The following is a 12472-nucleotide window of genomic DNA, read 5'->3' as shown; positions in this document are numbered from 1 at the left end:
CTCATCAGACGGCCATGTTCCGGCGGCACCGGAATGCCAAGGGAACCCACCCTCTCCAGACCCTCGTGTGGTGTCGGCAGGTACCTGAAGTAGGAGGAACCGACTCCTCTCCATTTTCACAGCCTTTGTCTGGCAGTGAACACGGGGACATCCCGTGGAGCCCTCAACGCTGGCAAGCTCACGGTCTGTGGCTGGGAGTGCCAGCCACATGACCACGCACGACACGGTACACACACTAGTTTACCCTCAGCGATGAGTCTGAACCTCAGCTGTGCCACACACTGACCCCTCACCACACGTGCAAGAGGCACAAGTCTGTTAAACTCACTTTTGGTGCTGATACACAAAGAGGCCTTGTTGGCCGATCCTGTCAACTTGCCCCCGAGCTTCTCGATCGTGGCCTTTGCTTCGTCTTTGCTCTGGGAGAGTTTCCCGAGGGTCAGGATCTTCATGTTGGACAGAGGCTTATCTGGGACGGGGACAGAAGCGTCAGGCCAGGCCCCCTCTGCTCCACTCCCCAGAAGGACAAAACCAACAAGACAAAACAGCAGGCTCCCCGGGAGAAAACCACAAAGCCACGCGCGTGGCCAGCCTTGGCGGTCCGTCACTCTCTCTCTGGGAAAGTCTCATGAAGACAAGAGCTAACAGCCAGCGTGAGGACCCATGAGGTCCACCACCGAGAAACTGGGTAGGGATGAGCCACCAACAGGGTGGTCCAGGCTGGCTACCAGGTCAGACTGCACCTGGAGATGGGAAGAGGGTAGATGACGAGACCCAACTCCTGAGTAACAAAGTGCAGATCAGACTTCTCGGTGGTAAAGCTGAAGGCGTCCACCAGTGCGACCACACTGAGCCCGGCTGCTGCAGGCAAAGCAGAGCAAGCTGCACCCCGTACCCTGCACTGACTGTCAGAAGGCGTGGATGGGGACAAGGCAGGAACGCAGCACTGGTCACAGCCAGGCCACAGGCCACAGCTGGGGGAGATCTAGCCTGTCCTCTCTAGGGGGGACCAGGAAGCAGACCCTAACTGACCCCCACGTGCACATGGAGACCCCAGGCTTCAAGCAGCAGAGAGGACTTGGGGTAACCACTGTTCACACTGGGGGAACAGGTGCAGCTGGGCTAGCCTTCAGAAGCACACGGCCTCCACCTTTATGGTTCAGGAGTGTCCACATGCCTGAAGGAGCACACAGCATTTCTCCTTGCCAACAAACACAGATCTCACTGCTTGTGACGGCCAAGGACATGGCTAGTCATGACAGATCTCCTCAGGATCTGGATGGCTGGGGGTGCAGGGAGGGTAATGGTCCTGGAGACTGGGGTGTGCTTTGCAGTACATTGTGTAGTGCATTTTGAACATGTCTCAAGGAACTTTGTCCACATGGCAAACAGACCACAGAATACTGCTCACTTTATTACTCTATGCCCTTGCGTGGCATGGCTCCTAGGTCAAACCCAGCCCCCAATCCTCCCCAGAGTCATACCTGCTGGGGCAGAGGAGTTCACAGCTGGGGGTGCTGAGGTGACGGAGAGCAGAGGTGCCAGCGGTGCTGGGGCACTGGTCTCTGGAGGGAATATCCGGTCCTGTTTTTTGACCTTTAATTTCTTGAGGTAGGATATTTCTCGGAATTCCTAAACAAAGTTAAGTTTAGTTTTAAAGACATCCAATGTCTCTTGAAATAAACTTGCAATAGACTAAGAGGGATTTGTCCTATGCAAATTAAATTATCTTTTTAAAATCTCTACAATAAATAGGGAAGTGGTGAAGTTCCAGGAAGAAAGCTTGTTCTTGTTACTATTTACAGCCTTATTTCCTGTATCTACGATGAACCAGTTACTATAGGGGCCCTAAGAGGAAAACCTTCTTACCCTTCGGAAAAACAAAACAAGGCCAGTGAGATGGCCCAGTGCGTACTGCCAAGCCAAGGCTCTGAGTTCGACTCCCAGAACCCACATGGAGGAAGAAACTCCCACAAGTTATCCCCTGACCTCTATCTGTACATCACGGTACACATGCACCTAAAAACTAAAGTACTATTCCAGACAGAACAAAAGAACAGCAGACAGCTCAGTGAGAGAAGACTCACCAGGACACCCTCGGAACCTCCCTGTCCCCGAGTCACTCCTCTCTAGAGTCCACAGGTGCCTATCTCAAAAAAACTCAGTTCCGTAAGACTGACAGACACACCTAGGCAGAGGGGGCGGGGGTGGCAATGCGACAGCACACGTCTTTAATCCCAGCTCTTGGGAGGCAGAGGCAGGCGGACTTCTGTGGGTTTGAAGCCAGTGTGGTCTACAGTGAGTCCCAGGACAGCCAAGGCTATGTGGAGACAACTAATTACCCAGCCACAGGGAACCGTGACTGCACATTCCCCAGCGAGGGACGCTAACACTAGGGCTGTACAGCATCCACAAGGAGTTCCAGAAAAGGAAAAACATGGAGTTGATAAAAAAGACCAGTTGTTTCCGGAGGCTGTGAGAAGACAAATGGAACACCGAGTCTTGGGGCAATAAATGTTCTAAATGATACTTTCTACTAATGGGTACATTTCAGTCTAAACTTATCAACCCCCACAGGCTGTACTCCACCAAGAGTGGGCCCTAATGTAAACTATGGACTGTGGGTGATGGTGTATGCTCACTGGTTTTAAGGGATGCACCACTCTGGTGCAGGGTACCGATAGTGTGGAGGCTGTGAGGGATCAAAAACAAACACCTCACACATTCAGTGACAGATTTAAAAGTTTTCCAAAGGAGACCCATATGGTGGTATTTTATTTGTGCTGAAATGTGATTTTATTTGTATGTTAATAAAGTTGCCTGGGGGTCAGAGCTCATAGCAAGCCATTTAGCAGAAGTCTGGCAGTGGTAGCACACACCCTTAATCTGATCACATGGCAGGCAAAGTCTCTGTGTGTTCAAGGATACAGCCAGCATGGAGACACACGCCTTTAATCCCAGTACCAACCGCAGAGACCTGGAGGTCTGTATAGACGAGGAAGTCATGTGGTTGGGTTTAGAACCAATGAGAAGGCAGAACAGAAAAGCAATAAAAAGACAGGTCACACAGAAGAAGGTCTCTCTCAGGGGAAGGACAGGAGCGACTGGTAAGCTAAAGGCTATTCTCGCTAGTGCTCTGACCTCTTGGGCTTTTAACTCTTTATTTGGCTCTGTGTTTCTTATTTAATAAGACTGTTTAGAATTACATCTACAGACCCACTTAAGTCCCCCTGCTTGTTAGGGAGGAAGGTATGGAGTGAGCCCTTCTTGCATTCACCAGGAATTATTTAGCTGGCACAGTTCTTTCAGCATCCCAAGTGACTTACAGCAGCAGGCCTTGCACTAGGGGAGGGTGGTCACTTAATGACGTCACAAACAAGCGGCTATGGTGAAGAGCACAGACTCTGTGCTCCCAAGTCTCTCTTCAGAAAGGAACCTAGTTGTGCCAGTTCAGTGAGTGCCAAGTGAGATGCCAGACGCCTTCGGATGCACACTCATCAATGGCACGGGGCACAGAAAGGTTCCACGGAGGACTTTCACCCTCAAGGAAGCACTCCTGTCTGGATGAGCACAGCACACAAATGCCAGGGGTGGGCTGGGGTGGGGCAGACGGGTATGCAGGTAGATATGCAGGCAGTACCTGGACAGGTCTGCCGAGAGCCCAAGAGCAGAGCTGGCTGGGCGCAGGCACCTGGTGACACCCAGGAGCCCGTGGGAACCCTGGAAGCAGACTCAGACAGGAAGGACCACGAGGGTTCTGAAGGACACTAAGGGGCTGCCTTTCAGCGTGAGATAAGCACCCAGGGGAGTAACATAGTCATGAACTCCACGATGCTTGGACAGCAAGCATCGCCAGACTGGATTTTGCACACTCCCTGCAAAAGATGTAAGTGCACACTCTGCATCTAATGGCCGACCCTGCTCACCGTCACCTTACAACTGGCCCACCAAAGGCAGGAAAAAGGACACAAACACTATATAAAATGAGTGTACAATTTGCGTATTAGAAAGCTGAGCAAGTTGAGGTTTTAATGGTGAGGAAATGATGAAGTCAGCTGGGCTGCAGGGTGGTTACTGAGGCCAGGGAAGGCAGAAGAGACTGGGAAGGAGAGTGTGATCACACCAGTGAACACAGGAAGAGAACCAACTCTATTTAGAATTGATTATGAGGAAGGGCGAGGAACACGGACTGTCATCTTAAGAGCTGGGTGCACAAGTCCGTCCAGAAGGTGGAGGAAGTCATGCTTTCCTGCCAACAAACCCTTACCTTTGGAGTTACCCACTCCTTTCGGCTGGGAGTCTGAGTCTTGACCATGCACTTGGTCCAGGCAGTGACATCCCCAGTGCAGTAGTAAGCATCACTCTTAAAGACCAGTTGGCCGGAACACTCTTTGCAGGGGAGAAGGGCCCCAAACGCCATGCCATCAGCCACACGGTCCAAGATCTGAAGAAACATGCCAGAGACCAGAGGCTCAGGAAAGGACAGCTACCAATAATGCAGATGGAGGAACTCTCAAACAGGCCCTGTTCCCAGAAAGAGGCTGTCTCCGGGGCTCTACCATAGCTCACGTGCCAGCTTACAATGCAGTCCAGGCTTTGCACTTGTGAAGGATTCCTGCAGCAACCCCACCTCACCACGGGAGGCCTACAGCGGCCACTCTACCACACAGGAGTGGCCCAAGCAGGTGCAGGGTGGGCTTAGCAAGCCTGGGACACACGGCAGGAGGCAGCAGGGGTCCTCAGGCCAGTGTGATATGAACACACAGGCAGAAATACCTGCTCACCTTGGGATCTCATCAGTTCTAGACCAGGACAAAGGTGGCAATGTATGGTAGAGCTGGGGAAGCCTCCTGACCGAAGGAGACGGTGCTCATGACCATACAACACTACCCCAGAGCTGTAACATCTTCAGGGACCTTCTATGTCCCCTCCCCCCCCCCCCCCCCAAAACACAGGCAGCTCACCGCGGACTCTCCAGATGGTACTTGCTGCTGGTTGAAGATAAGCAACTCCTTCAGGTCGTTGGTGGAACACGCCTTCTTCAGTTCATCTTTGATGTTCCAGATCAGGTCATTCTGGGCCTGAGGACGAGACCCCACAACTGAGATCAGGTCTTTGTTTTTGTTTTAAATCTTAATATTGTTTTCTTATCTTAAACTTAAAAAAAAACTACATTTGTTTATTAATGTGAGCATGCTCGAATGTTCTACAGCACATGTATGTAGGTCAGAGAATAACTTCTGGGAGTTGGTTCTCTCCTTCCATAATTTAAATTTTTTGACAAAAGATCTATTATATAGCCCTGGCTGTCCTGGAACTTGCTCTGTAGACCAGGCTGGCCTCGAACTCACAGAGATCCACCTGACTCTGCCTCTCAGGTGTTGGAATTAAAGGTGTGTGTTACCACGCCTAGACCCTATAATGTAGCTTTTATAGATCAAACTCAGAGGACTGGGGGTCAAGTAAGGGGCTGGTGGATGCTGCCTTGGTCCTGGGGCTGGCTACAGGGCATCTGGAGAGGTGGTTGGCTGCCACTGAGGCAGGGGGTATGGGCCTTCTTTGGATTAATGAAAGGTCTGGGCTGTACACTTCAAAAGTTCAAGTGGTAACTTTTAGGGAGACGGGTAAGACAGGATCTCATTCATGAACCCAGGCTGGCCTGAAATTCATGATGAAGCCCAGGCTGGCCTCAAACTCATGGTAATTCTCCTGCCTCAGCCTTTGCTGGACTAATGAGTTAATCAATCAAGGGCTACCTTGATTAACAAAATGGCTCAGTGGGTAAGGCCACCCGAGTGATCCCTGGAATCCACTGCAGAGTGGCTGCTGTAGAGAACTGAATCCTACAAGTTGTCCTCTATCCTCCAAATGCATACCATGTACACATGCACACATGCAAAGCAATTCATATAAAAGTAATAAAAATCGGGCTGGAGACATGGCTTAGAGGTTAAGAGCACTGGCTGCTCTTCCAGAGGTCTTGAGTCCAGTTCCCAGCACTCACATCGTGGCTCACAACCATCTAGAATAAGATCTGATGCCCTCTTCTGGCTTGCAGGCATGCATGCAGACAGAATACTGTATATACAATAAATAAATCTTTAAAAAAAAAATCAAACGGGGCTAGAGGGAGCAGGAGAGATGGCTCAGTGGTTAAGAGCATTTACTGCTTTTACAAAGGACATAGGTTTGGTTCCCATAACCCACATGGTGGTTCACAACCATCTCCTCGGGCACCAGGCAAGCATGTAGTACACAAACATACACACAGGTAGGTAAAACACTCAGACACAAAAACTTACAAAACCCCAACTCAGGTTACTAGAGTAGGTGGAAACTCTCTTTATTGGCTAAGCAAAATCACCAGAGTGGCAGGCCCCATCCCTGAACCTTCCACTGTACCCTCTTGATGGAGCTGGGCTGTTCCTCCAAACCCAGCCTGACCAACTCCAGCCTCAGCCAGGGTTTAACCCTCAGCCAAACTCATCAAGATAAACCTGCGCAATGCTCTTAGAAAACATTCTGGAAAGTGTAGAGGAGACCACTTGTAAGACTGAATCCCTGTTGCGGGGGGGGGGGGGGGGGGGGGGGGCACGAGGCACAAGTCTTTAATCCCAGCACTCGAGAGGCAGAGGTGGGAGGATCTGAGTTCAAGGCCAGCCTGGTCTACAGAGTGAGCTCCAGGACAGCCGGGGCTGCACAGAGAAACCCTGTCTTGAGAAACTAGAAGACTGACTGACTCCTTAACGGCACGGGGTCCTGGTGTCAGTCCTCAGAAACCTGTTCCAAGAGACACAGAAAAGCGACTACAAGTTCTGGGTAGGGCTTAGGGCCCAGTCATCTTTCCCAACACCCATTTAGATTCCCCAGAGTCTCCTACACACTTAAGCTCAAGCAGGAATGTATGTGATCTCTTCTGGAACTGGTACTTTGGGTCTCAATTTCAACGTCTACTCAGTGCCCACTCTTTGCTGGTGCTTCTAAGTCCCACCTTGTTTATTCTCACAACTACCTAGCAAGGAGGTAGGCCAAGACGCCGAGCCTCCACCTTCCCTGGGGCAGCAGGCAAGCTGGGTGCTGCACACCAGGCGGCACCCCCTAAGATGGGAAGGAGAATGCCGGTCCTACTGAACCATGCTATCAATGCCAAGGAAGGCATCCAACTCCACTGCCTGAGGCTATCCCCACACTCACTCCCGGCTCCCCAGTTCCAGTGCGAGGCTCTCAATGATATCCTTTTCATATTCCTGTGGTGGAGCACAGTGGGACACCAGCAGCAGCAGCAGTCTATGAACACAGGTTTCAGGGAAATGGCAGGCCCACCTCTCTTTTATAGCTGAGGAAGGATAGAGACCTATGGAAGCAGACTGGGGTAGAAGGAGCTAGGAGGGTAATGCAAACTTCTGGTAACACTGGGGAGAGAGCATCAGCACACCCACTGAAGGGGATGCAAAGACATGAAAGCAAAAAGGAACGAAAATCAAATGTGGGGATGGCTAGAGAGACGACTCAGGTAAGGGCACTAGCTGCAGCCGGGCGGGGGTGGTGCAAGCCTTTAATCCCAGCACTCAGGAGGCAGAGCCAGGAGGATCTCTGTGAGTTCGAGGCCAGCCTGGGCTACAGAGTGAGTTCCAGGAAAGGTGCAAAGCTACACAGAGAAACCCTGTCTCAAAAAAAAAAAAAAAAAAAAAAAAAAAAAGAAAAAACCAAAAACAACAACAAAAAACAAAACACAAAAAACAAAAAAGAGCACTAGCTGCTCTTGCAGAGGATGCGGGTTTAATTCCACGTGGCGGCTCACAACCTCCTCTAGCCCTAGTTCCAAAGAATCCAGTACCCTCTTCTGGCCTCTGCAGGTAGCAGACAGACATGAGATGTAGACACACAGGCAGCCAACACCCAGCCCCCCAAAAAGGAAAAAGGAAGCGGCTGGACAGCACAGCCACTCAGGCAGAGGGCCCTAGCAGTGGGTCAGAACTGGATCACCTATTACTTCTCATTACCGAGCCACTAACAAGAGCTGAAAACCACAAATTCCAACAGACGGCCCAGAAAAGTCATGTTCCCAAAAGAGACCGACTGTCCCCTGCCCAAGCAGCATTCTCAGGGCAACGACCGCTGCTCGGCTCCAACACAGCACAGGTGACAGTGATGAGCCCCTCTGGCTGAGGGCACTGATTTAATGGGGGAAGATTCCTTTTTTGCTACATGCTTTCCAGTCCTTTGTTAAAGGAGACCTTCATTTTAAAAACTGGGAAAGCTTTCTCCTTACGCCCCCAAGGTGTCTACACTAAGAACCCTGAGAACCGCTGGCATCTGTGGACTCAACTCCCAGTCCCCAGTACTTAGGAGCAAGCCTGCAGGTGTAGGCTGGTCAGTTGATGCCTGGGTTGGACTGGAGCATCACTTGGTGTCACCCAGCAAGTCTGGGAGACATCGGATATTCCACACTGCTTGGTCCTGGCTGCAGGCCTGGCACCTGGTCTAATTTGAGTATCCCGTCACCCAAATGAAGATGACTTCTGTGAGGGGGGAGGAGAACAAGTTGGGGGAAAAGCTTCGTGGCTCAACAGCAGCCATACACTTACACTTGAGAATTCATACTGGTCCTGGTAAGCAGGACAGCCGACGTCCTCCTGCACAAGAAGGGACAGGAAGGAGACACTGCCCAGGACTCACCTTGAGGGCCTTTTCCAGCTTACTGTCCTTGTCCTTTCCTTTTTTAGATTTCTTTTTGGCTACCTCATCTGCTCCATCCACCTCGTCGCCTTTTCTCTTTCTGAAAGAGACACAGGACTTCACAGGAACCAGACCTCCAGACTGATGCCCAATGCGACCAGGCTGACATCCCCATTAGCTGCCTCTTCCATCTGCCTTCTTTCTCACTCTGCTCTTAGGGAGCTGTGTAAGATGTCCCCTCCACCAGGTGGTAGGAGCTATGACTTTCAGAACATCTGCCAATGAGGGGCCTGGAGTGCACCTTAGTGTCCAGAGCCAGAGCTCAGGTCACACCTAATGTTAAACCCCACATTTCACTTACACACAAAGTGACGGGGAATTGTGGAAAAGCCAAACACAGCTTCAAGAACTGAGCCTAGCCGGGTGGCAGTGGTGGTGCATGCTTTTAGTCCCAGCACTCGGGAGGCAGAGGCAGGCAGATCTCTGTGAGTTTCAAGGCCAGCCTGGGCTACAGAGCGCGATCCAGGACAGCCAGGGCTGTTGTTACACAAAGAAACCCTGTCTTGAAAAACAAAACAGAAGCAAGCCTGGAGTGAGACACAGGGCTGTTCCCCAGGCCACCACGCAGCCTGAGTTCACCCTGGTACCTTCCGAAGCCGTGTGCTAGGGGAGGAGCAGCAGGCACCATGCAGGACTAAGGTGAAAACAAATGAAACAGCTCCGGCAGAGGGCTGGAGGAGGGGCTGGCACACCAATCATGCTCAACACGCTCGCTCCAGTTCTCCAGGCATAATGGTAGCCAGAGAATCCCAACACCCCGTGCTCTAAGGGTCAAGGGCATCCTAACCACTGGCCTGACTTGCTAGCTTCACATTCCAGAACCACTGGTGCTGTTCTACAAGCTTGGGTGAGGATCCAAGATTGCACAAGCTTCTTGTTGGCAACAGTGGTGTAGACACTGTTCATGAACACAGTACATAGCTCTACGGCCCTCAGCATGCTAACAAGCCACCTAGACGCTAATCCATGTGTGGGCCCATCGGTTCTGATTCCAGGCCCTTCCCACTGTCCACCCATTTTTGAATGGCCACGATTCTCCCAGGGATCCAGACACAGAAACATCGTTGCTGCATGACCGCAGTGACGTGAAAGAGACACAAAGGAGGCCCTTCACAGTGTGGTAAACTGGCTATTCACTCATGCCAGGGAACTACCTGGCTGGTCCAGTAGGGTGGTCTTTAGCTATCTGAAGGCTCTATGAGAAAGTGGTATAGTCTGCTCTATGCTTCCACAGGCCTGAGGGAAGGAGCTGGGGAGGTTCAGAGTGCCCAGCGAGCTGCGGGGTGAAGAGGGGGTGCTGAGGTAGCAGATGTTCCAGTCTCTCTGTCCCCTGCTAACTAACACAGGCCCACAGCTCCTGGCTTTCTGATCATCAGCAGAGGAACGGACGGACCCCACAGGCTCTGTACTCACAGTCCACCTACCCTTCACTCTTGACCCCGGGGAGCTGCTTCTTCAGGGCTTCTTTGTCCTCCGCAGAGAGCAGGCCAAAGCCCTTGAGCTGGCTGGCATTATACTCAGGCCGGAACCCCAGCTCCTCCCGGTTCTTGACAAAGCAAGATGGATGGTACCAGCGGTCGATCATACCCAGCTGTGGCTTCTCTGGGTCCAGCATCTTCTTGGACAGGCGCACCTGGCCCTGTAGGGAAAACCATGTGGTATCTAAGGAAGGACTACGCAGGACAGGGAACAGCTAGCCTATGGCCTTGAGTCCAAACCAAGGCACAGGTAGCAACTTGGAAAAATTTGGCTCTTATGCCATCAAGGATTGTGGGGTACCTGCAAGCCCAGCACTCACATTCTATGAGACTGACATACTACCTACTGCATTAAAAGGACACCTTGCACTTACATTTTAGATGACTACCTACCCACCTGCTTAGACAAGTTAACAAGTACTAACACTTCCCCTGGGGGTGAGTTAAGATGCTGACATTGTGTGCTGGCCAGCACTGTTCTGTGACGGCCTCAGCGTGGCAACTTCCCAACGGGACTTTTCAGCCATCCTCACCCTCCCATGGACTCTGCGGTTGCTGTACTCAAGGGTCCAATTAAGCTGCAGTGATAGGCAAGAGCTGGGTCCTGCCAGCCTGCCAGGTGTACATTCCTATGACTGACATTCCCAGGAGTTTCCCACCTAAGAGTGGACGGGGCTCCTTCCTGACAATGCAGAAAACTCCATCTGGGGCCGAGGAATACTCAAGAGCACAGAGCAGGCTGGTGCTCCCTTGGAAGCAAGAGCACCATACTTTTTGCCACCAATTTTTAATGGTGGAAGGTGAGGGCATTTAGCAATTACATTTCCTCAGTTTCGCGTCTGCTACATTTGGCTCTTGAACTATTCCCAAAGGCCCCTGTGATGCTCTTGGGAGGCGGTGGAAAGCCGACTAGAAGGTTAGAGTTTTGGGCTGATATTGAGATGTTGGTCTTTCTCCTTTGCACCCACTAGTTGAACAGGCCTCCCTTGCCACATGCTCCTGCCACGTGTGATGCCACCACAGGCCCCTCTCTCTCTTTAGGTGGACTATCTCTGGCACTTTTACCACACAGATACTGTGGTAAACTATCTCATACCTCACAACACTCCAAGGACAGAAAGCCCTCAACTAGCACAAATGAATCACGGCACCAGAGAAGACGATGCTGGCGAGCACAGGCACTTCTTTCTCTCGCGCTCTCAGAACAGCCAGCCGGCCACTCCACCTGACCGGCTGCCAGCCTTCAGGGACAAGAACTGGTGGCAGGGAGGCTGGCCTGTGAAGTTTCTCAGATGAAACAGGAGTGCTGGAGGCCCACACAGCCCTCCTAGCCTCACACCCACCACACAAGACCCCCCTCATGCCTGCTGACTTGTGGAGACCTATGCTGGCGCTTTCCAAGAAGACCTTTCCTCCAGGGCCCCTACCCAGGAGCGCGGGATTGGCCTGCCCAGCAGAAGAAACTCATTCTCATTTCTGCAAGGATCGCCGCTGTATTTCTACCCACGGGTGCTGAGCCAGAACGTAATGGCTGCATGATCTTTTCTCCCGAGACGGCCACTGACCCCCACCTAAGGGGAGAACCCCGAAGTGCAGACCCCGGACCCCACCTTCTCTATCTTCTCCATACAGCCCTTGCATGTACTCCTGTTGGACTTGGCATACTCGGCTGCAAAGTCACCCAGTGTCTTCTCCGCCTTGCCGCCGCTTCCATCCTGGCCTTTGCCTGAAAACCAAACACAGGTCACTGCTCAGCTCTGCAGCCTCACAATGCCGCCCCCCCCCCCCCCCCCCCCCCGGAGGCCCGCGTCTGTATTCCTCCTCCCACAAGGACACCGTGTTTTGAGTGACCACTATCAGTCTAGGGCATCTCTTCTGGCAACAACAGTGGTTACTTTGTGTTATAATTTCCAACTCAGACTTCTCATTGCTATTGTGCTTTTATGATTCAAAGTTAAGTGTTGAACTGAAAAGGGCATTTAAATACAGATCAAACATAAGCCTATATAAGAACTGAACACATGGCGAAGGGCTTGGGGGAGACAAAAACGGGATTTAAAGTTGATTTCAGTTTATGTGTATGGGGATTTTGCTTGCTTGTGTTCCAGGTGCAGTAGCTGGTGCCTGTAGGGGATACAAGAGGGTGTTGGATCTTCTGGAACTAGAGCTATGGACACTGTGAGCACCGTGTAGGTTCTGGGACTCAAAGTCAGGTCTTCTAGAAGAGTTCCCAGTGCTCTTAACCACTGAGCCAT

General features: G+C 51.6%; 1 protein-coding gene across 1 annotated transcript in view; it reads right to left on the bottom strand.

The window, feature by feature from the left end:
• The window catches only part of Parp1 (poly(ADP-ribose) polymerase 1), a 36335-nt gene that overhangs the window by 15958 nt on the left and 7905 nt on the right, over positions 1-12472 (bottom strand). Inside the window, exons 3-9 of the mRNA XM_006974189.4 lie at positions 11828-11943; positions 10164-10378; positions 8680-8779; positions 4965-5081; positions 4268-4444; positions 1485-1632; positions 329-469 (exon numbers count right to left, since the gene is read on the bottom strand). Coding sequence (XP_006974251.1) covers positions 329-469; positions 1485-1632; positions 4268-4444; positions 4965-5081; positions 8680-8779; positions 10164-10378; positions 11828-11943 — 1014 coding nt within the window. The remainder of the gene's footprint in view (positions 1-328; positions 470-1484; positions 1633-4267; positions 4445-4964; positions 5082-8679; positions 8780-10163; positions 10379-11827; positions 11944-12472) is intronic.

The sequence above is a fragment of the Peromyscus maniculatus genome, chromosome 11, assembly GCF_049852395.1.
Source record: "Peromyscus maniculatus bairdii isolate BWxNUB_F1_BW_parent chromosome 11, HU_Pman_BW_mat_3.1, whole genome shotgun sequence".
Lineage (NCBI taxonomy): Eukaryota > Metazoa > Chordata > Mammalia > Rodentia > Cricetidae > Peromyscus > Peromyscus maniculatus.
Note: the sequence above shows the minus strand (reverse complement) of the source record. Positions and strands in the feature narration are given on the sequence as shown.